Source organism: Phlebotomus argentipes, unplaced genomic scaffold (assembly GCF_947086385.1).
Source record: "Phlebotomus argentipes unplaced genomic scaffold, Phlebotomus argentipes genome assembly scaffold_4, whole genome shotgun sequence".
NCBI classification, from domain to species: domain Eukaryota; kingdom Metazoa; phylum Arthropoda; class Insecta; order Diptera; family Psychodidae; genus Phlebotomus; species Phlebotomus argentipes.
The window spans coordinates 13,599,087-13,620,272 of NW_026776174.1; the positions used below are offsets into that span (position 1 = coordinate 13,599,087).

Consider the following 21,186-nt stretch of genomic DNA (forward strand, 5'->3'; position numbering starts at 1 on the left):
GCATTGTTTTTGATTTATTAATACCGAAAAACCCCCGAGAGGAGCTGAGAAAAGTGCCGGGCGAGAAGTTGGGGCCGAGGGGTGGGGGGACGACACATTCCTGGGGAGAAAACTTCACACAGCGTGAGACACTGTGGATTGCGCACCCCTGAACTGCACACAACTTTCGCATCGAGATTTCTTGGTGTGTTCCGCATGAGTTATGGATATGAAATTCTTCACCCCCTGAGCGCGTCACGGGCGGGAAAATGTATTGCAATTAGAAGTGAGGAGTCACTGTGCTGCATCTTCATCGCGCTCGTAAATCTCCATTGATGGCAGCCTCGCGAAGACTTCAACGGAGTGATGGAAGTGAAACCTTTTCGACGTTCCACGCAGCGCCACATGTTGAGTCGCACGAATTTAGCGCAAAAATGCAGAAACTTTAGCTGAATTCTGCTGATATTTTGGCCAATCAATGGATTTCGGTCATCAACACTAAGATCAAAACGGACTAAGTTTAAACCCCAAAACATCTATAGCGAAATATTTAATCGGAAACAGACGAAATCTGTGACTTTTGCTCCGAATTTAACTAAGATTGCTGCTTTTCTTAGCACTTTATATTATCTGCTCCCAGCTTGACACCCCAATGTTCGTTGATTCAAATTTAAAAACCTGTCACGCGCCGCTTTTAATTAACTATCAACGAACGTACACTGTAAATATGCTGTAAAATTCGGAATTTCCACCAACACAACAAGTAATTGCAACACAATACATTCCAATTAACGCGCGGAAAGTGCAGCAAATGCCGGAAATATCTGCTGAAGGATAATGTTTTAATTTGTCCTGATGCAGAATTAATGCCGATGTTTCAATTGGCGCGCTCGCGAAGCGCGACGCTGGAAATAGCATCCGAAAAAGGCACATCTTTTTATGAGGCATGGCAAATTTATTGCAAATAGCATTTGGAAGAGATAGCGAGTCATCGGCGTGTCACAATTCACCCACGTTTGCCTCAGCCATTAGCTTGTCTCTCTCTCCCTTCTAATTCACGGCATGCCCGCCACCCTAAAACCACCCCCGCACAAAGGGTGATTCTGTGTGACGCTTTGAGTGAGAAATGCGATTTGGCGATAAGACTTCTTCTGTTTCTGTCTCCTTGCCGCAATTATGGCGACAAAATATTACGTATTAATAGACAATGGGGAGGAAGAAAAAAGAATTTACGCTTTTTGGCAAGTGGCGCAAATCCTTCTGTTGCTCCACGGCGAATCTTTCGAATTTGCACATCTCAGAAACACTCTGTGGACGCCCATTAGGCTCTCCTCTCGCTCCTGAGACATAAACTCTTCCGAGGCGCTGCTGTTCTGTTTTTTATAATTATAATTTACGACAAAAGAGGGTGTCTTTTATGGGGTTGGCGCGATAGAGCTTGATTTGTGATTATTGACCGATTGAAATATTTTAATTTGCCTCGTCGCATGGAAAATTACACGAGGCTTTGTCTCCCCTTCATCGTCTTGCGTAATATGGAGTGTTTCTGAAATGGTTTCCCAGTATCTCTCCGAAAGGAGAGAAATAGTGTTGAAGCCGTTGGAAATGTGAGATTCAAATGTAGTGGAGACACTGAACAGAAAATTGAGCTTAGCAAAGACGCTTGATGCATACAACTTGCAGCTTTTGCAGCTTCAGATAAGATTCAGGTGAAAACTTCAGTTTGTGTTTGTTTTGATTTGTCGTCTTAAGGATTTCGCGAGAAAAGTAGGGTTTTTGAGTGAAATATCCTGTTTTCCAAATAATATCCCTGCAGAGACTTGTCAATTGACATGTACATGAGCAAAGATTCTTTAGAATCCCCAGAAAATGTCCAAGCCACACAAACTAGAACCTCTTCTGACGACTTTTCATGTAGCATTTGCCGGAAAACCTTTAGAGCCAAGATCCAGCTGAAGCGCCACATGACAAACCATCAGCTGAAGAAGCCACACAGTTGCAAGGACTGCTCGAGCAGCTTCAATCATCTCGTGAGTGTGAATTTTCTGCTTCACGGACAAATTCTTACAGGGATTCTTTGCAGGACAATCTTCTGCTGCACGTGGTGACGCACAAGAAGCCGCCTGTGGATTGTCCCAGATGCAAAGTGTCCTTCCACAGAAGCTCCAGTCTGCGCGGTCACATAAAGACGCACTTCAAGAGCGAACACTTCTTCTGCCACAAGTGTGATGACGTCTTCCTCCGCCGGGAAGACTTCCGGAAGCACTGTCAGCAGTGCTCAGGCAGAGACGAGACGCGGCCGGGGAAGAGCTTCATCTGCGCGATATGCTCGAAGAGTTTTGGGAAGAAGAGCTCGCTGGACAGGCACGCAGTGATTCACACTGGCCAGAAGCCCTTCAAGTGCGACGAATGCAGTCGCGGATTCACGCAGAAATCCTCGCTGGAAATCCACAAGCTCACGCACTCGAACACCAGGGCGCATCAGTGCCCGAAGTGTCCTCTCAGCTTTGTGCAGAAGGTAAACCTGAAGTGTCACTTGCGCCGCGTGCACTGCCCTGAGGATCAGGGCAGATTCCCGTGCAAGCAGTGCTCGTGCAGCTTTAAGAAGCTCAGCGCTCTCAGCTTGCACGTGAAGAAGACCCACCAAGAGCCAGACAAGTGCCAGCAGGAATCCGTCCAGGAGAAGTACGTGCAATTCACGGAGCATCGCGAGGACGGAACTGCAGTGCAGCACGCAATTAAGGAAGTTTTTGGACAGAAGGGAAGATTTCTGGTGTGCAATTTTTGCCCCAGAAGGCAGAGGAACTTCTCCAGCTGGCTGCAGCATAGAAAGCATCATGTGAGGGAAGCGCCGAGGGGAGTGTCGGAGGAATCGTCTTCTGAGTCTGAGGAAGAAGACGCCTTGCCTGAGGGCGACAGAAGAGAGAGAGTGTTCCAGTGCAGCAGATGTCCGGCGAACTTCCACATGAAGACGCAGTTCACGGTGCACCTGAGGCAGCACAACAGGGAAATGGCTCTGGAGAGGCGCTTGAGGGCTGTGAACGAGAGCGCCGTGCCCAGGCCACACGCTTGCAGTGTCTGTCCCATGAGATTCATGAAGAACTGCCATCTGAAGGAGCACCTGATGCGCCATCAGAACGTGCGGCCCTTCCAGTGCGCCACTTGTGGCAAAACCTTCGCCACACGCGCGATCCTGGAAGTTCACGGACGCAGTCACACTGGCCAGAGGCCGTTCTGCTGCTCCAAGTGCGACAAGACGTTCACCACAGTCTCAGCCTGCCGACGACACATCGAGATCCACAATGTGGACAAGAGTTACGAGTGCGCGAAGTGTGGCAGGAGATTCAAGACGCACGAATCCTTCAGGAAGCACTCTGTGATTCACGATGGCGCGATAGTGGAGCTGAGGAAGCACGTGGAGAGCGAAGAGGCACCAGAAGAGCCTCCGGAAATTCCCCAGACAACAGACAATCTGCCTGCCGTGGATTTCTCTGGCATGGAAGACAATCAGCCCAAGACCTTCATTGTCTACCTTGAGGATCACCAATTCGACCCAGTTGAGGAATATCTGCAGCCTCAACTCTCCCCGAATCTCATCAAGATCAATCCGATCGAGGGCGATGGCGAGAGCACCACAATCTTCTCCTGGACGCCGCAGAAGAGGCAGCAGAAAATGCCCGAAGAGGAAATAATTCTCCCTCCACTGGAGAACATTCCTCACACTCAACCTCCGGACGTCGTTCAGGAGAAGTCCAGAAGGGAGAAGAACTACAAGAAGTGCACAAACTGTCCGAAGAAATTCCTCAAGCCCATCGATTTGAGGCGGCATCTCAGGATTCACACTGGCGAGCGTCCTTTCGAGTGTGACGAGTGCGGAAAGTCCTTCTCCTTGGAGTCCACGCTCAAGAACCACCGCCAAATCCACTCAGCCTCGAAGCCCAAGTTCACCTGTGTCACGTGCCTGAAGGACTTCTCCTCCAGGGACAGCCTGAAGATGCACCTGACCGTCCACACTGGCGAGAAGCCCTTCGAGTGTCTCTACTGCGAGAAGCGCTTCCGGACGCTGAGCAATCGCAACGCGCATCACTCGACGCACCTTAAGAAGATCAACAGCACGATTCGGGCAGAGGCGGAAAAGTCGTCCCAGGAAGTGTTCCTGAGTCCTGATGATTTGCCACCGCTGGTGCCCATCCGGAAGTCCTAAGTTTCAAGAAACGCATGAGTCTGTTAAGGGATCTTTATTCACGTGTGAAATCCCGGCGAGATGCTGTAGGAGAACTGCAGCTCTCTCTCGTGGCTCCTGGCCAAATCCGCCTTCAGTCGCTTCTCGGCAATAAAATCGTCGTCATCGCCAATTGTGTCTTTGCGCTTCCGCGTTGAGTCCTCCTCTGGCTTCTCCTCCGCTTCGCTCGCCTGGTATTTCAGGTAAATCCTCTCGATGTAGCTGGAAGATCTGCAAGAGCGTGAGACAAATGGTTATGAAAGTCTTAAGGATGGAGGAAAGCGTCTTACTTCTTCAGAAGGAACGGATCGAAGGGGAAGAACGTGTCCAGGCACTCTTCCGGCATCTCCACGTCGCTCATATACACGGTGGCCAGCTTCTTCCGCGCGTTGCGCTCCAGGATTGTGTGGCAGTACGTCAGCTGGTGCGCCCTCGTGACGCCCGCGAAAGCCGTGGCAATCGTGGGCAGACACACGCGCAGCGGATTCAGTGGCGACGTGACGATGGCCGAGAGATGCAGCGACTGCAGGAATATGAGATCGTCCTTGTCGCTGGTCAGATCCCTGCTGCGGAAGGCGATGACGTAGAACACGGCCTGGCAGATGGCGAAGAAGACGCCGTGGGCGCGGATGGAAGTGTCCGAGTGCGAGGAGTCGTAGCGCGAGATGTACTGGTGCGCCCAGGAGCAGAGCTCCTTCAGCATCTGCCGCAGCAGATCCATGGGCAGGAACTTGGCGCGCGCCAGGAGACTCGCGATGTAGTAGACGCAGACTTGTCGCATGGCTGGCGCCACGTTTGGATTGCACACTTTGGTCCACAGCGTGTTCACGAAGTGCTGCACGAACGCCGGCCTGAGGCTCATGGAGTAGAAGATGAAGAATTGGATGTGGTGCGGATTGTGGGCAGGCAGAATCACAGCTTCGAACACGTTCATGATGCTCTTGAAAGTCCTCTCGGGCGTTCTTGAAGTCTTTGTCAATTCGCGCTGCAGGAACTCGAAGATCTTCCCCAGACAAATGTCCAGAGACTCCGCCAGAGAGTTCCTCATCTCGTCCTCCCTGAAGCTCTTCACGTCCTCCATCTCGAACAGGTTCTCCATGTCCTCGTCCTCGAGCTCCGCGTCCTCTATCTCGTTCCTGGGCGCATTCACGTCCACTTTCAGCAGGCGCGTGAGGACGATCCGCAGCACGTCTTCTGTGAACACGGGCTGATAGCTCAGCAGCCAGAAGACGTTGTGCAGATAGCCGCCCAGGATGTGCGCCGAGCGCCTGAAGTACGGGAAGAGGGTGTCGATGGCCCGGATTATCACGGAAGAGGCCATCGGGATGAGTTCCACCAGTTTCGCCATCACCTCGTGAACGTCGCTCAGCCTCTCTCGGATCTCCTCATTCGGCGCTCCCAGAGGCCAGCTCGCGGCCGCGCTCTCCTCCGGGATCCACGTGGACACCAGCTTGTCGATCCCTATCCGCGCGTACTTGTTGTGCGTCACCAGCAACTCCAGCAGAAACGCCTTGAACTCCTCCCGAATCTCCGCACTGCGCTTCGTCCAGTTCAGCGACAAGAGCGTCTCCACGAAGCCCATGAACTGCGGCCGCAGCAAGTGGATGCACTCCTTCGACTGTCGCACGGTATTCAAGAAGGCTTCGTCCGGCAGCGCTGAGGTCCTCATCATCGTGATGTACTCCTCATAGTCGGCAAAGTTGCCATCGATGGCCTTCGTCAGCACATCCTGGACAGTCTTCTGGCTCGTCAAGCTGAACCGCACCTTATTGTGCGCCTCCAGACGCGCCCTGTCGCGGCTGATGCTCGAGTGCTCCTTGAGGATGGACGTGATCGTCCTTTCGCTGATTATTGACATTTTCCTAGCTTCCTCAACATGTGCTTCCGGGAGGTTAACCAACTGTTCCTCCCTATTTTCCACTAAATCACCAATAAAATCACTTTCCCTCAATCACACCCCAATCTCTACCTATCAGGCATTCAATTGGGATGCAACTCGGTAAAAGATACAAGGTTTTTCACTAGATATTTCACAATAAATGGTAATTTTCCTATCTCTTCCTCAAGACCACGAGCAAAAATATGCGTAGCAAGATTGCAGCGCCTCTCGCGGAACTTCTCCGAACATTTCCAGCTGATTCGAGATTTCAGCGCTCGTGGCGGAAATATTCTGAGTCACAGAAGTGTCGCACAGGAAAATATTATTGTGAATGTTTTTCAGTGATTTTCCTCGTGATTTCCTTAGACAACCATGTCAGGTTTTAGTGGGGCGCTGCAGCTGACGGATTTGGATGATTTTATCACACCATCTCAGGTATACTATTGTGTTTTAGTGCCTTCTTGGAATTCATGCAAAGTCATTGAACATTCCTCTGTTTTTCCCTTCTTTTCTCTGAAGGAATGCATAAAACCGGTGCAAATTGAGACCAAGAAGAGCCAAACAGGGTCCAAGATCACAATTCAAGAGGATGGAGGATATTACGTGGATTCTGGGGTAAGACAACTCATTATCATACCTGTGTTTGCATAACCTCATTCCGGGACTTTCAGGTGGGCCTGCAGAAGCTCCAGAAGGTGGAAATCACACTCGCAGATTGCCTCGCCTGCTCTGGATGCATCACCTCTGCCGAGAGTGTCCTGATAACACAGCAGAGCCAGGAAGAACTGTTGCGAGTTCTCAGTGAGAACGAGGTGAAGAGAAAGTCCGGAGAAGACGTCAAACTTATAGTCTTCACAGTGTCTCAGCAACCAATCCTGTCCCTCGCGAAGAAGTACGGTCTGTCTGTGAAGGACTGTGCAGCCAGGCTGGCGGGATACTTCAAGAGTCTGGGCGGAGATGTTGTTCTCAGCACTACAATCGCCGATGATCTGTCGTTGATTGAGTGCAGAGATGAGTTCCTGGCCAGATATCTGGCAGAGCGAAGCGGGGAGAAGCAGAAGAACCTCCCGATGCTGTCCTCGTCCTGTCCAGGATGGGTGTGCTACGCTGAGAAGACGCACGGCAGCTTCATCCTGCCTTACATCTCCAGCACAAGATCCCCGCAGCAGATCATGGGAGTGCTGGTGAAAGAGGGCCTGTCGGAGAAGACACAGATGCCCAGGGACAGAATCTACCACGTGACTGTGATGCCGTGCTATGACAAGAAGCTGGAGGCTTCCAGAGAGGACTTCTTCGATGAGGTTTCCCAGTCTAGAGACGTGGATTGCGTGATAACGTCGATAGAGATCGAGCAAATGCTGCAAAAGGAAGCGAAATCACTCAGTGACTTTGACGGACAGTCTTTCGACTGGCCATGGCCAATTGCCGAGCGTCAGGATCAGATCTTTGCCAATGAAGCCTCAGGATCTGGAGGATTCTGCGAGCACATCTTCAAGTACGCCGTGAAACAGCTCTTCAATGAGTCCATCGAGAAGCTGGAGTTCAAGAGCTTGAGGTGAGTGTTTGGCATTTTGCATGAGAGTGTTTGCTAAGAGCGGGATTGTTGCAGAAATCCCGACTTCCGGGAGATCACATTTGAGCACGGCGGAGAAAGTCTGCGCTTCGCCATTGCCAATGGCTTCCGGAACATTCAGAATCTTGTGCAGAAGCTCAAGAGGGGCAAATCCACGTATCATTTCGTTGAGATCATGGCCTGTCCCTCAGGATGTCTCAATGGGGGCGCCCAAGTGAGGCCCGAACAGGGCGTCTCGACGCGAGAACTCTGCGGCAGCCTCGAGAAGCTGTACAGCGAATTGCCACAATCGAATCCCGATGACTTTGACGGGCAGAAGAGGATTTACAGCACCTTTTTCGGCGGCTATCAGAGCGACAAGGCGGCGGCGAAGCTGCACACAAAATACCATGCAGTGGAGAAGATGAGCACGGCTCTAAACATAAAGTGGTAGTGAAACCAAAAGTAATAAAAGACGGTGCGAAATGCACAGGAACAGGTTCTTTTGGCGATGCTGAAAGGAGATCTTTTATGGTAATTATTTCGGGTTGATGATCTCGCGTGTTTTTCGGTTGATATGCAAAAGAATGGACAGAATAGAGGAGAGTGAGCGACAGAGATCGTGTAGTATTGTTTGCGATGTGGGGCGATTGACCCCAAGATTGCGCAACAGAAGCTCAGAATCAGAACCGTAAGATTGTCTACCGCTGCGTCTGGGCTTCTGGGTGGAATTCCTCGGCGGCGGTGGCGTGAAGAGCGAGAGAGCACCTCAAGGACGTTCAATGTCTTGCAGCTCGTTTGCTAATCTTCCTTCGCGCGGAGTCGTAAAGTTGGAAATGTTGATGATCTCCTGTTTGTGGACACATTATCGGCTTTTGGGGAGTGTTAATGTCCTCATGTGAGGCACAACACACGGCAAATGCGGCAGAATAAGAACGAGAAGAAGGAAAAACCTGTAAGAAGAGAAAACAAAACGAGTTTGTCACCAGAATATTGAGTGTATCGAAAAGGCGGGCGCCTCTTCGCGGTGCTATAAAAGAAGCATCCCAGCGCAAGAACGGAAACAGTGCTTTGTGGAGTGTCAGTGGAAGCAGAACTCTCTCGCCAGTGCAGTGGAAACTTCTCTCTCTCTCTCCCTTTGGGATCAAACGCTTTGCATCGCTGTGGAATAGGTGTTAAGATGTGAAGTTTGTGAGTTTAGAGAAGTGCTTTTGATCGCTACTAAAGAACTTTATTTGTGAGTATTTATTTAAAAAGAAAAAAAGGGATTTCTCATCACCAATCCGAACAATAATTGATGATCTTGAGTAAGACACAATTTCTTCGGAGGCTTTTTGGATCAATCTCCCGAAAAATTCCAGAATTTCCGACCTGGGAAAGGTGTGATCTTGTCGTACCGGTTTTGACCATCACACAAACTCTCCAGGTAAATCGATCAATGAACCTACGTGTTATGAATACTAAAAGTGCCATCGACCCTCGGGAAGCACGTCCCAATGGCAAAATGGCATCTCAAATAAAAGAGAGAAGAAGAGATCGTGAAAGCCAAATATGCAAAAGGCGTTCTGTTCTTCACCCACAAACAAGGTTCTTTTCGTGTTCGCTATCACGCATAAATCATGCATTTTTTGCTGTCCGTTGGGAAACGCGTGGAGAGCGATCGATGGGATTTAATACGGAGCTCTTCAAATCATTGACTTTATAATTGATTGCGTTTGTACAATTTTATTCCGTTCACTTCTGTAATCAACCGGAAGAATCAATATCGCGAAATATGGAAATGGGAAGGGAGAAAAATGATTCCGTTGCTACACTTTAGGGAAATTATTTGGAGCATCTTTCGTAGAATTCTCTCTTAAATTACCAACTGGAAATTCAATCTGTATTCTTTTCGACTTTACAGCTTCACTCAGCTCGCTTCTAGGCTAAACTATGCGTTAGTTTATCATAAATCCTAATTCACCTTAAGTAGAACTAGTTGAAGAGTTGCTCGCAATTTTTCACTTTGGAAATAATTGGAAATCGAGGGAGTTTCCGTCACCTTCGGAGTTATTTTAATGCTGATTGAATAATAGTCTGGCGTATTTTCAGCGTTCAGTCTTCAGGTGTAGAGCTTAATTGAGATCTCTGAATTGGTTTGCGATCTATGCTGATGGGGAATTCTCAATGAAGATTTATTTACACACTCATAATTGGCCAATCATCGGTCATTATCTTTGCAGCTTCTTCCGATTCTCGCACTGATCAATCATGGGAATTGTTAAGTGTTTGCTGTTCGCGGTGAGTAACGATCTGAGCGTGGTTTGGTGACCGTTTTTTTCCGCGTTGAAAACAAGAGTGATTGTTTTCGCACAGGTGATTTTGCTGCTGATTGACGCGAAGTCGCTGCATGAACCGCAATCAGGCACGCCGTCATTCATCCGATCGGCCGTTGAGAGTCCGCCGGCGCCGGACAGAGGCAAGCTCAAGGAGGACTACACGGAATACCTGCCCTTCGGCTTCAGATTCCTGCCGCTTCGCAGTGCGGTGGAAAGTGCGCCGAGTGCGCCGTAAGTTTCCCTCCCTTCTTACACTCTATTCTTTGACAAAGCCAACATTTCTCAGTGATTTGCTCTGGGCGACAATCTCAGTCAGCGTCACACGCGCGCCTCCAATTCAAAGTTCCGCTTTGTCGCTGTTCTTTTGGCAATGACACTCACGTAGGTGTTCTGCTTTCCATTGCAGATTGTCTTCGCGACAACCGTTACGAGACGCCGTGGAGGCTCGGCCAGTGCACGATGACGAGCCCATCAAGAGACGGAAGAGAGCCAGCTTCTATGATGCTTTTTTAGTGCCGAATCCGTACTCGTTCACTGAGCCGCAGCCCTACAGGATCGGATCGCCGTATCAGCAGCTAGTGGATCCTGCCGACGTTGGAACGTACAGCTTGACGCATCAGCCTCTGCATGATCCCGTGCCGTCGGCGTTGAGGAGGCGCGGCGAGCCGAAGAGGGCAGAGGAGCAGAAAGTCCTGTGCTACTTCACGAATTGGGCTTTCTACAGGAAGAACGACGGGAAGTTCGTTCCTGAACTCATCGATCCTTCGCTGTGCAGCTATGTGATCTACACTTTCGCCACGCTGGACGTGAAGGAGCTGATCATGAAGGAGTTCGATCCGTGGGCGGATCTTGAGAATGGTCAGACAATGATATCCTGGTGAAAAGAATTGATTTTAACTTTCCTATCTTTGCAGATCTCTTCAGGAGAACCACTAATCTCAACGTGCCCGCTTTGCTTGCCATCGGCGGCTGGACAGACTCTGCCGGTGATAAATATTCTCGCCTGGCAGCCAATCCAACAGCCAGGAGCAACTTCATCCGCCAGGCTGTGACTTTCCTGAAGAAGTACAACTTCAGTGGTCTCATGTTTGACTGGAACTACCCGAAATGCTGGCAGAGCAACTGCAAGAAGGGCCCTTCTTATGACAAATCCAACTTCGCGGCGTTCATGCAAGAGCTCTCGGCAGAGTTCCGTCGCCAGGATCCGCCGCTGAGGCTGGGAGTGTCCTTGTCTGGCTACGCGGAGGTGATCAGGGAGGCTTACGACCTGAGATCTCTGTCGGAGAGTGCGGACTTCATGCCTGTGATGACGTATGATTACCACGGCGCGTGGGAAGGCAAGACTGGACACGTGAGTCCGCTGTACGCGAAGCCCAATGACAGATTCCCGCAGTACAATGTGGATTACACGCTGCAAGAGCTGGTGAAATTGGGTGCGCACAGAGAGAAGTTGATCATGGGCATTCCCTTCTACGGACAAACGTTCACACTGAAGGAGCACAGCAGAGGATCTATTATTCTTGAGGGTGTGGAGACTTCAGGAGCGGGAAATGCTGGGGAATTCACACGGCAGCCTGGCATGATGGCGTACTATGAGATCTGCGACAGGATCAGGAAGCAGAAGTGGCAATCTGGAAGGGACGCAGCTGAGAAGTCCGGACCGTTCGCCTGGAGGGACACGCAATGGGTAGGCTATGATGATCCCAAGAGCATCGCTGTGAAGACGAAGTATGTGAAAGATCAGGGATTCGGCGGAATAATGGCGTGGACAGTGGATCTGGATGATTACATGAATAGATGCTGCCACGAGTCCTTCCCTCTGCTGAAGGCAATCAATCGTGGCCTGGGCAGATTGACGAGTCAGGCTCCGGTTTCGGGAGATTGCACCCGACCTCCAACGCCTGTGACGCCAGTTCCTCCTGTTATGACCACTGTTGGCGAGGGCGGAGTCGATAGCATGCATCATCACACTGAATGGCCGTCTTACACGTCGACATCCTCAACGGGCGCCACGGAACAGACGACCAGCTCTGCTTGGTGGGTTCCTGAGTCCACATCCTCAACCACTGAGACCGTCTGGTGGACTCCGCCGTCAACAACAACAACCACAACCACAACAACTGCAGCTCCAACGACAACAACTCGCTTCACGACCAGAGCCACGACGACGACTGCCGCTCCAACAACTGCCGCCACGGTCATTCCTCCGCCCGTGAACGTGATGCCGATGCCTCATCCGGACCATCGCAAGTGCGAGGGTCACGAGCACATCCCCAATGAGAAGGATTGCTCATCCTACTATCGCTGCTCGCAGGGAGAATTCATTCTGCAACAGTGCGCGGCGGGATTGCACTGGAACCAGGTGAATAATGTGTGCGATTGGCCGGCGAATGCCAAATGCACGCATGATCTCATCGTGCAGTCAACAACGCAAAGGACAACGGCTTGGACAACATCTTGGACAACTCCCACAATAACAACCAGGTTCACGAGTCCACCAAAGCGCACGACAACGCCAACGACAACAACTCAAGTGCAGTTCATCACGCATCCGACGGAGAAGCCCTCGAGTGCGCCGCCGTGCATCTCTGGCCAGTACTATCCGCACAAGGACTGCTCGATGTACTACATTTGTGTGAATGGGAAGAGAGTGATCCAGAGTTGTCCGCCCGGGCTTCAGTACCAATATCAGGCGTCGTCATGCGACTGGGCGGACAAGGTGAAGTGTATGTCCGTGAGGGAGTACCTGAAGAAGCTCGGCTCCAGTCTGAAAGTCCTGCAAGAGGGAGATGTCTGTGCGGACGGAAGCTACGCTCCTTATCCAGGCGACTGCACGCAGTATCTGAGATGCATTCACAATCGCTACGATATCATGCAATGCGCCGATGGTTTGCATTGGAATGACAATCTGAAGAACTGCGACTGGCCGAAGAGGTCAGGATGCAAGGATAGCAAGCCAGCGGACAAGCCGACAGGTTCTCCGGATCACAGGGAGCCACAGAGGCCGGACAAGGAGGAAGAGAAGCCTCAGACGCAACCTCTGGACGGCGAGACTGTGCCGGAATCGTCGGAGCTGAAGCCCTTCTCTGGCTACTACAAGATGGTGTGCTACTTCACCAACTGGGCGTGGTACAGAAAGGGTGCTGGGAAGTACGTTCCCGAGGACATCGACACGAATCTCTGCACGCACGTTATCTACGGATTCGCTGTGCTTGACTACTCGAACCTGGTGTTGAGGACGCATGATTCATGGGCAGATATTGACAATAAGTTCTATGAGAGAGTGTCTGGTCTGAAGAAGAAGGGCGTGAAGGTGAGTCTGGCTCTTGGCGGATGGAATGACTCTCAGGGAGACAAATACAGTCGCTTGGTGAGATCGCCAGCATCCAGGAAGAAGTTCATCGATCACGCTCTGCTCTTCATCGAGAAGTACGGCTTTGAGGGATTGGATCTGGACTGGGAGTATCCGGTGTGTTGGCAAGTGGACTGCAAGAAGGGCTTCCCGGATGAGAAACAGGGATTTTCGGATCTCGTGAGGGAACTCTCCGAAGCATTCAAGCCCAAAGGATATCTTCTGTCCACGGCTGTGTCGCCCAGCAAGATGGTAGTCGATGCTGGCTATGATGTCCCAACGCTGGCGAAATACTTCGACTGGATCGCCGTGATGACGTACGACTTCCACGGGCAGTGGGACAAGCAGACTGGCCACGTGGCGCCTCTGTATTATCATCCTGAGGATGAAGTGCCGCACTTCAATTCCAACTTCTCCCTGCACTACTGGATTGAGAAGGGCGCTCCGGCCAGGAAGATCGTGATGGGAATGCCTCTGTACGGCCAGAGCTTCACGTTGGCTGACGCCAAGAACAATGGACTCAACGCTAAGGCTCCTGGCCCTGGACAGGCTGGAGAGTTCACGAAAGCGGCCGGTTTCCTGGCGTATTATGAGATTTGTGACAGGATCAAGAACCGCGGATGGCGAGTGGTGAAGGATGAGCAGGGAAGAATGGGTCCTTATGCTTATCATGGCAACCAGTGGGTGTCGTTCGACGATCAGGAGACGCTGAAGAGGAAGACGCAGCTGGTGAGGTCGATGGATCTCGGTGGAGGCATGATTTGGGCGCTGGATCTCGATGACTTCAAGAATCGCTGCGGACAAGGCAAACATCCTCTGCTGACTGTGATCAGAGAGGGCCTGAGAGATCCTCCAGCTGGTAAGGAGCCCGCTCCTGAGCCCACGACCACCGCGAAGCCAATAGTTCCGTCCGTGGACAACCGAGTCGATGAGGTAATTCAGGAGCCCAAGCCTCCAGCTCAAGAGCAGCCGGCGCACTACACAGAAGAGACCTCGGATTCTGGCCTGGATTCCGGGGAGATCTCGAACGAGGTTCATGGCGACTTCAAGGTGGTGTGCTACTTCACGAATTGGGCTTGGTATCGCCAGGGAGGCGGGAAATTCGTCCCCGAAGATATTGATCCGGAACTCTGCACGCACATTGTCTACGGATTCGCTGTTCTCAATCGGGAGACGCTCACGATTCAGCCCCACGACTCTTGGGCAGACATGGACAACAGGTTCTACGAGCGCGTGGTGGCGTTCAAGAAAAAGGGCGTGAAGGTGACCGTGGCCATTGGAGGCTGGAACGATTCTGCTGGCGACAAATACAGCCGACTCGTACTCAGTCCTTCGGCCAGGAGTAAATTCGTGCGCCACGTGAGGGAGTTCATCGAGAAGTACGGCTTTGACGGCCTGGATCTGGACTGGGAGTATCCGGTGTGCTGGCAAGTGGACTGCAACAAGGGATCTGCGAACGAGAAGGAGGGATTCGTAGCGCTAGTAGGGGAATTGTCGCGGGAATTCAAGCCCAGGGGACTTTTGCTATCTTCTGCCGTGTCGCCAAGCAAGAAGGTCGTTGATGAGGGATACGAAGTCGCAGCGCTGTCGCAGCTCTTCGACTGGATCGCCGTGATGACTTATGACTTCCACGGACAGTGGGACAAACAGACTGGCCACGTGGCGCCGATGTACTATCATCCATTGGATGTGGAGTCGACATTCAATGCGAACTTCTCCATCAACTACTGGCTCCAGAAGGGCGCCGATGCCAAGAAGATCGTGATGGGAATGCCGATGTATGGACAGTCCTTCTCGCTGGCCGAGGGAAATCGCCACGGACTGAACTCTCCGACGTATGGAGGAGGAGAAGCTGGTGAGGCGACGAGAGCGAGAGGATTCTTGGCCTATTATGAGATCTGCTCGAACATTCGGCAAAGGAATTGGCGCGTTGTGCGGGACAAGAAGGGTAGAATGGGTCCATATGCGTACAACAGGGATCAGTGGGTGTCATTCGACGATGTGGCGATGATTCGGCACAAGAGCGAGTACGTGAAGGCGATGGGATTGGGAGGAGCGATGATCTGGGCGCTGGATTTGGACGATTTCCGCAATATCTGCGGCTGTGAGGAGTATCCGCTGCTGAGAACCATCAACAGAGTGCTCAGGGGATACTCAACTCCAGCGCCGAACTGTGTTCTGGAGACGCAGACTGAGTATGAGGAGGATGACAAGAGGCCTCAGACCTCGACGACGACGACGACCACAGAGAGAGTGACGACGAAGAGAACCACACCAACGCCGCCGAAGAGAACCTCCACAGCAGCGCCGGAGGCTGAGAAGCCTGCTCAGGAGGAGCCAGAGTCTGAGCAATCTGAGGGAGAGACTCTGGAGAACCGATCTTGCTCAGGAGATGCACTGATGGCTCACGAGAGCGACTGCAACAAGTACTACATTTGTCAGTTCGGACACTACGCCATCCAGAGATGCCCGATGAATCTTCACTGGAACAGGGATCACTGTGACTGGCCAGACGCGGCCAAGTGTGAACCATCGTCTGGGAGCACTACTAAGCGTCCTCTGGCCACGAGGAAGACCACCACACAGCCCTCAAGCACAACTGAGATCACTCCGGAGATAGTGACTGAAAAGACAACGTTGAAGCCGGAATCCCGACCGGAACTGCCTCCGATTTCTGCTCCTCAGGATCCAGGGGCGATGAAGGTGGTATGCTACTTCACCAACTGGGCCTGGTATCGACCGGGAGAGGGAAAATACACTCCTGATGACATCGATGCCAGTCTCTGCACGCACATCGTCTACGGATTCGCTGTCCTGAACCGCGACACGCTGACGATCAAGACGCACGACTCCTGGGCAGACATCGACAACAGGTTCTATGAGCGCGTGGTGGAGTACAAGAGGAAGGGCATCAAGGTGACAGTGGCCATTGGCGGATGGAATGATTCGCTGGGAGACAAGTACAGTCGACTGGTGAGGAGTCCTCAGGCGAGGGCGAACTTCGTGCGGAATGTCGCGGAATTCATCGAGAAGTACGGTTTTGATGGACTGGATCTGGACTGGGAGTATCCAGTGTGCTGGCAGGTAAGCTGATTCACAAGCTGGGTCTCTGCTGTGCTACATTCTCTCTCTATTTTCCATGGTAGGTGGAATGCGACAAGGGTTATCCGGATGAGAAGCAGGGCTTTGCGGAGCTGGTGAAGGAACTCGCGCAGGAGTTCCGCCCTCGCGGATGGCTTCTGTCCTCGGCAGTGTCGCCCAGCAAGATGGTGATTGACAAGGGCTACGACGTGCCCACGCTGGCGGACTACTTCGACTGGATCGCCGTGATGACTTACGACTTCCACGGACACTGGGACAAGCAGACTGGCCATGTGGCGCCGCTCTACTACTACCCGGGCGACACCTATGACTACTTCAACGCCAACTTCTCCATCAACTACTGGATCGAGAAGGGCGCGCCGCCCAGCAAGCTCGTGATGGGGCTTCCGCTGTACGGCCAGAGCTTCAGTCTGGCGGACGCCGGGAAGCGCGGCGTGAACGAGAAGAGCTACGGCCCGGGCGAGGCGGGAGAATTCACCAGGGCGGGCGGCTTCCTGGCGTACTACGAGATCTGCCAGCGCACTAACAACGGCGGATGGACAGTCGTGAGAGATCCGCAGGGCAGAATCGGGCCGTACGCGTACAAGGGCTCGCAATGGGTGTCGTACGACGACGTGAGCGAGGTGCGCCGCAAGGCGCAGTTCATCCGCGAGATGAAGCTGGGCGGCGGCATGATTTGGGCGCTGGATCTGGACGACTTCCGCGGGCGCTGCGGCTGTGGCAAGCATCCGCTGTTGAGGACTCTCAACCAGGAACTGAGAGCAATCTCTGGCCAGAGAGCCAACGACTGCACATGAGCAATTTGTATTACACGCAATAAACAGAATCTCTAATCTACATCTCAATCAACTCTGCCTGTTTCTGGAGCGCAGTTTAGAGAAGATGAGTGAAATCCAGGGCAATGAGAGATAATTGCGGGAGAGTTTCTGACGGAGAAAGTCAAGAGCGGAAGCGCTCAATTTCATTTCAAGTGCATTTTATTGATTTCTTTATGTTTAATGTGAAAATTCTCGTGGGGATTTTCCGACGCATTGTTCACTTCGCCTGGTCGTTCTTCTTGGGCTTGGGCTTGCAGGTGCACTGGCAGGATGAGTCGCACTTGCAGCCGCTTCCGCACTTCTCCTGAGTGCACTTGCAATCTGCAAAGTCATCCAGAGGTCAATTGGCAAGTCCTTCGGCTGATTTAGGGCGTTTTCTTACCATTTCCACAACCTCCGCACGGCATCTTGATGAACTTCTGGCACTGCTGACACTTTTTCACGACAGAGAATGTGTTCTTGCGACGAGACTTGGCCACCAACTGGTTGAGTTGGAGCCACTGGGCGGCTTTATAAGATGTGCGCGTGTGCCGAGAGTCGACTGGAGCGCGCTGTTACAATCCATCATCAATATTGGTGCCGGCCGCACAGTCTTGTCTTCTTATTTTGATTCTCTCGCATCTCCGAGAAATAGTCATCAGAGTCAAACAATTGTGGGCCGTCGAGGGGCGGAAGGGAGGCCAGAAATCTCACTAGGAATCTCCAAGAGGCGGCAGATTTCTTGGACAGATTCCAGTCTTGTGGCCTTTCTTGGTACAGTTAGGAGAAAGAATAGCCCAAGGTTATTTTGCCATTCGGGTCATTCACACCCTGCTGCTGAGATGCCTTCGATACACAAGAGATCTTTTGGCTTTTCGTGTCGCGGAGGAGTTTAGCGCCAATGTGATCTCCTTGACATTGAGGCTCTTTATCGCGCGTCACACAGTCTATATTTGCTGTTCCCTGACTCAGCTGGAATGTTCCTATCAGTGCCTTCCGCATTTTCTTATTTATTTGTTCTTTTATCTTTATTGAGGGACACGTTCTCAAAACCGTTGAAATTCCCTCCATTATACGAACTTAGCGATTTTTTGAGCGACATTTCCTAGCGGAGAATAGCAGAAACTAATTTCGTTTTCAAAAGTGTTGAAATCGCTGAAATAATCATTTTCGCCCTTTTCCTTGCCTTTTCCTGATTTTTCTTATTTGTTTTTCATGCTTTTGCTATGACATTTAAAAGGAATTTTCATATAAAATGCGTATTTTGAATGAAATTTTCGCTTGTTTTCATTGTAACAAGAGAAGTTGATTTGGCAACAGCGCGCTTTCAGTTGTTGTCATTTTCATTGAACATTTTGCAGACACTTTGTTTTTGTGCAACTTCCCGGAAAATAGGTGTAATTTCTTCGAAATGGACATATCCTTTGAAGAAGACGCCGGTGTATTGTCTGATTCAGATGAAGAATTGTTTGAAATCGTAAGAAATCCCTCAAAACCACAAAGCTTTAACCTCACAAATTGATGTTTCCTGGCGTCCTTGCAGGATTTGGGACTCGAAGGCGGCCTGCTCGAGGAGGCGAAGGATTTGATCGTCCGCCACGATGACATCACGTCCTTCAACGCGATCGTGCTGAACAAGCAGTACATCAGATACCTGGGAATGCTGCAGAAGAAGATCTCTGCGCTGATCGAGCTCTGCGACAAGCGCTACGACGCCATCGAGGAGCTCATCAACAGCCGCGAGAGCAGCGCTGGCGGCGAGAGGAAGCGGTGCACGAAGTGGCAGAGCGCCAAGTACTTCGGCTACCCGTTCTTCAAGACGCCGGCGGGCAAGAGAGCGCCCGACAATGAGGACCACACGGAGCGACTGAAGAGGCGCGAGCTGATCCCCATGGACTTCCTGTACATGAAGAAGCGCAACTGGACGCTGCTGGACCAGAAGCTGTTGCTGGACGGCGTGAAGAGCGCCATGTCGAACTTCCACGCGGGGCGGATCTACAAGGCGATCAAGGTGCTGGAGAGGCGGCGCAAGCACCCGGGCAGGCTGACCAAGATCGAGTCGCTGATGAAGGAGGGCCGGCGCGTGGAGGAGATGTCCTTCAGCAGCCTGTGGGTGTGCGTGAAGGACTGCTCGGACTTCCGCGTGGACTGGGAGCTGGTGTCGCTGCAGGACGTGAAGGGCAGGCACAAGGCGATCGAGTGCGAGGCCATGTGGCGCCTGCACCTGTCGCCGCAGCTCAAGCGGTCGCTTTGGACCACCGAGGAGGAGGACGTGCTGCTGAACGCCGTGGAGGAAGTGGGCGACAACGACTGGGCGCAGATCGCGGAGAAGGTGGAGGGCAGATCGGAGTTCCAGTGCTTCGTGCACTACCAGGCGAACTTCGGCATCAGCGGGCGGATAGAGTTCAAGAAGAAGTTCACGCCGGAGGAGGACGAGCGGCTGCTGGAGCTGGTGGAGCGCCATCGCTTCGGCGACACGATCTGCTGGACGACCGTGGGCAGCGAGTTCGAGACGAGGACGAAGCACACGCTGTACAAGCGCTATCACTACACGCTGAAGCCCAACATCAATCACGGGCGCTTCACGCCCGAGGAGGATTGCATGCTGATGGCCGCCATTGAGCAGTACGGCATGAATCTGTCCAAGATCGTGCGCGACGTCATGCCGAATCGCACTGTGCCGCAGCTGAGGAGTCGCTATCGCAACTCGCTGCTCTGCGTGGGCAACAACAACATCTGGACGCAAGAGGAGGACGAGGCGCTGATGCGATATGCCGATGATGACAACAAGACCTGGGCGGAGATCGCCAACATTCTGCAGACGCACAACAGGATCAGCTGCCGCACGCGCTACATCACGATCAGGAAGTTCCTGGAACTTCATCCCAGGAAGAGAATCAAAGATGTGCCGCGGAAGCACCGCCGGCTCACCACGAGTGTCACGCGTGACAACTGGAAGCAGAAGATCGTGGAGCTGCAGAGCAAGGCGCCGCCGAAGGAGGAGGAGAACAAAGATCCCTTCAAGGAGACCTCCGCCTTCGACCAGAAGTTCTTCAGGCTCCTCTACACGACCTTCGACTACAAGTTCGGCGAGGAGTTGCAGCCTCAGCGGCCGATCACGAACGGGCTCTTTCACCTCGCCAGGATGCTGAACTTCAACGTCACCAGATCTCAGGTGGATTTCGTGCAGGAGAACTTCACGAAGGTCCAGAAGGAGTGCTTGCAGAGCATCGCCGGCAGATCGCTGCCCATCCTGCCTGCCTTCTGGACAAACATGTGTCTGCCGGTCAGCTGGAGCACGCTCGCGGCCTTCCGTGGCATCGCGGCCACTCTGGCGCTGGACAAGTCCTCCAAGAAGCCCTCCAAGATGGTCTCCACGCGCGCACCCGAAGTCGAGGAGTTCAAGAGGCGCTTCCGCAAAATGTTCTACTGGACGGCGCTGCTCAGCAGACTGACTTGTAGAGCAGAAAGGACAGAACGGGCGGCCGAAGATGAGCCCGAAGCCTCAACGTCCGCCTCTGACGAGCGACTGGAGTTCGTCGTGGAATACTCTGGCCAGGAGTACGTGATAAAGGAAGTTTCCTCGCAGAAGAGAAGCACAGTCAAGACAGAGTCAGACACATCGTCATCGCCGAAGAGACTGAAGCACAACGCGGATTAACTCTTTGGATATTATTTCATCATTGCGCAAAGAAATCCTTCTTCCATTTAGATAGAAATCTTCCGGAAGCGGAGACATTAAGTCTCAAGCAGACTGAAGAGAGCCTTTGAATGCCATTTCCACTGTTTAGGAAAGGAAATCCAAACTCAGACATTGAATTTCCCCGGATATTGCGAAAATCCGCGATTTATCGTGGATTGTGAATAAATTTTTAAACCTTAAGTGGAGGTCAATTAAATTGTCTGCACACAATCTCCGTAATTTCAACGCAGTGTTCAATGTGAGGCGCAATTTGGACTAAGTAAACCAAGAGTTAATCAGAGT

The 21,186-nt window shown here is 52.0% G+C and overlaps 5 protein-coding genes across 5 annotated transcripts; 4 read left to right on the forward strand and 1 right to left on the reverse strand.

The window, feature by feature from the left end:
* Positions 1-1,708: 1,708 nt before the first annotated feature.
* Positions 1,709-4,183, forward strand: LOC132258668 (oocyte zinc finger protein XlCOF28-like). The gene is made up of 2 exons (XM_059756072.1): positions 1,709-2,009; positions 2,063-4,183. Exons 1-2 carry the CDS (start codon positions 1,812-1,814, stop codon positions 4,181-4,183), a joined length of 2,319 nt encoding a protein of 772 aa, XP_059612055.1. The 5' UTR covers positions 1,709-1,811.
* A 19-nt stretch (positions 4,184-4,202) lies between these two features.
* On the reverse strand, positions 4,203-6,297 carry LOC132258669 (RNA polymerase I-specific transcription initiation factor RRN3). Its single transcript, XM_059756073.1, has 2 exons — positions 4,492-6,297; positions 4,203-4,432 (listed from the first exon to the last, which is right to left on the reverse strand). Exons 1-2 carry the CDS (start codon positions 6,057-6,059, stop codon positions 4,222-4,224), a joined length of 1,779 nt encoding a protein of 592 aa, XP_059612056.1. The 5' UTR covers positions 6,060-6,297; the 3' UTR covers positions 4,203-4,221.
* Positions 6,298-6,353: 56 nt separating this feature from the next.
* On the forward strand, positions 6,354-8,256 carry LOC132258670 (probable cytosolic Fe-S cluster assembly factor AGAP009023). The gene is made up of 4 exons (XM_059756074.1): positions 6,354-6,515; positions 6,600-6,695; positions 6,752-7,635; positions 7,690-8,256. The coding sequence occupies exons 1-4, from the start codon at positions 6,453-6,455 to the stop codon at positions 8,084-8,086; spliced, it is 1,440 nt and encodes a 479-aa protein (XP_059612057.1). The 5' UTR covers positions 6,354-6,452; the 3' UTR covers positions 8,087-8,256.
* Positions 8,257-10,756: 2,500 nt separating this feature from the next.
* On the forward strand, positions 10,757-17,375 carry LOC132258667 (probable chitinase 10). Its single transcript, XM_059756071.1, has 4 exons — positions 10,757-10,808; positions 10,865-11,991; positions 12,082-16,386; positions 16,449-17,375. Exons 1-4 carry the CDS (start codon positions 10,772-10,774, stop codon positions 17,199-17,201), a joined length of 6,222 nt encoding a protein of 2,073 aa, XP_059612054.1. The 5' UTR covers positions 10,757-10,771; the 3' UTR covers positions 17,202-17,375.
* Positions 17,376-18,554: 1,179 nt separating this feature from the next.
* LOC132257702 (snRNA-activating protein complex subunit 4) lies at positions 18,555-21,084 on the forward strand. Its single transcript, XM_059754710.1, has 2 exons — positions 18,555-18,678; positions 18,745-21,084. The coding sequence occupies exons 1-2, from the start codon at positions 18,613-18,615 to the stop codon at positions 20,860-20,862; spliced, it is 2,184 nt and encodes a 727-aa protein (XP_059610693.1). The 5' UTR covers positions 18,555-18,612; the 3' UTR covers positions 20,863-21,084.
* The last annotated feature ends 102 nt before the right edge of the window (positions 21,085-21,186 follow it).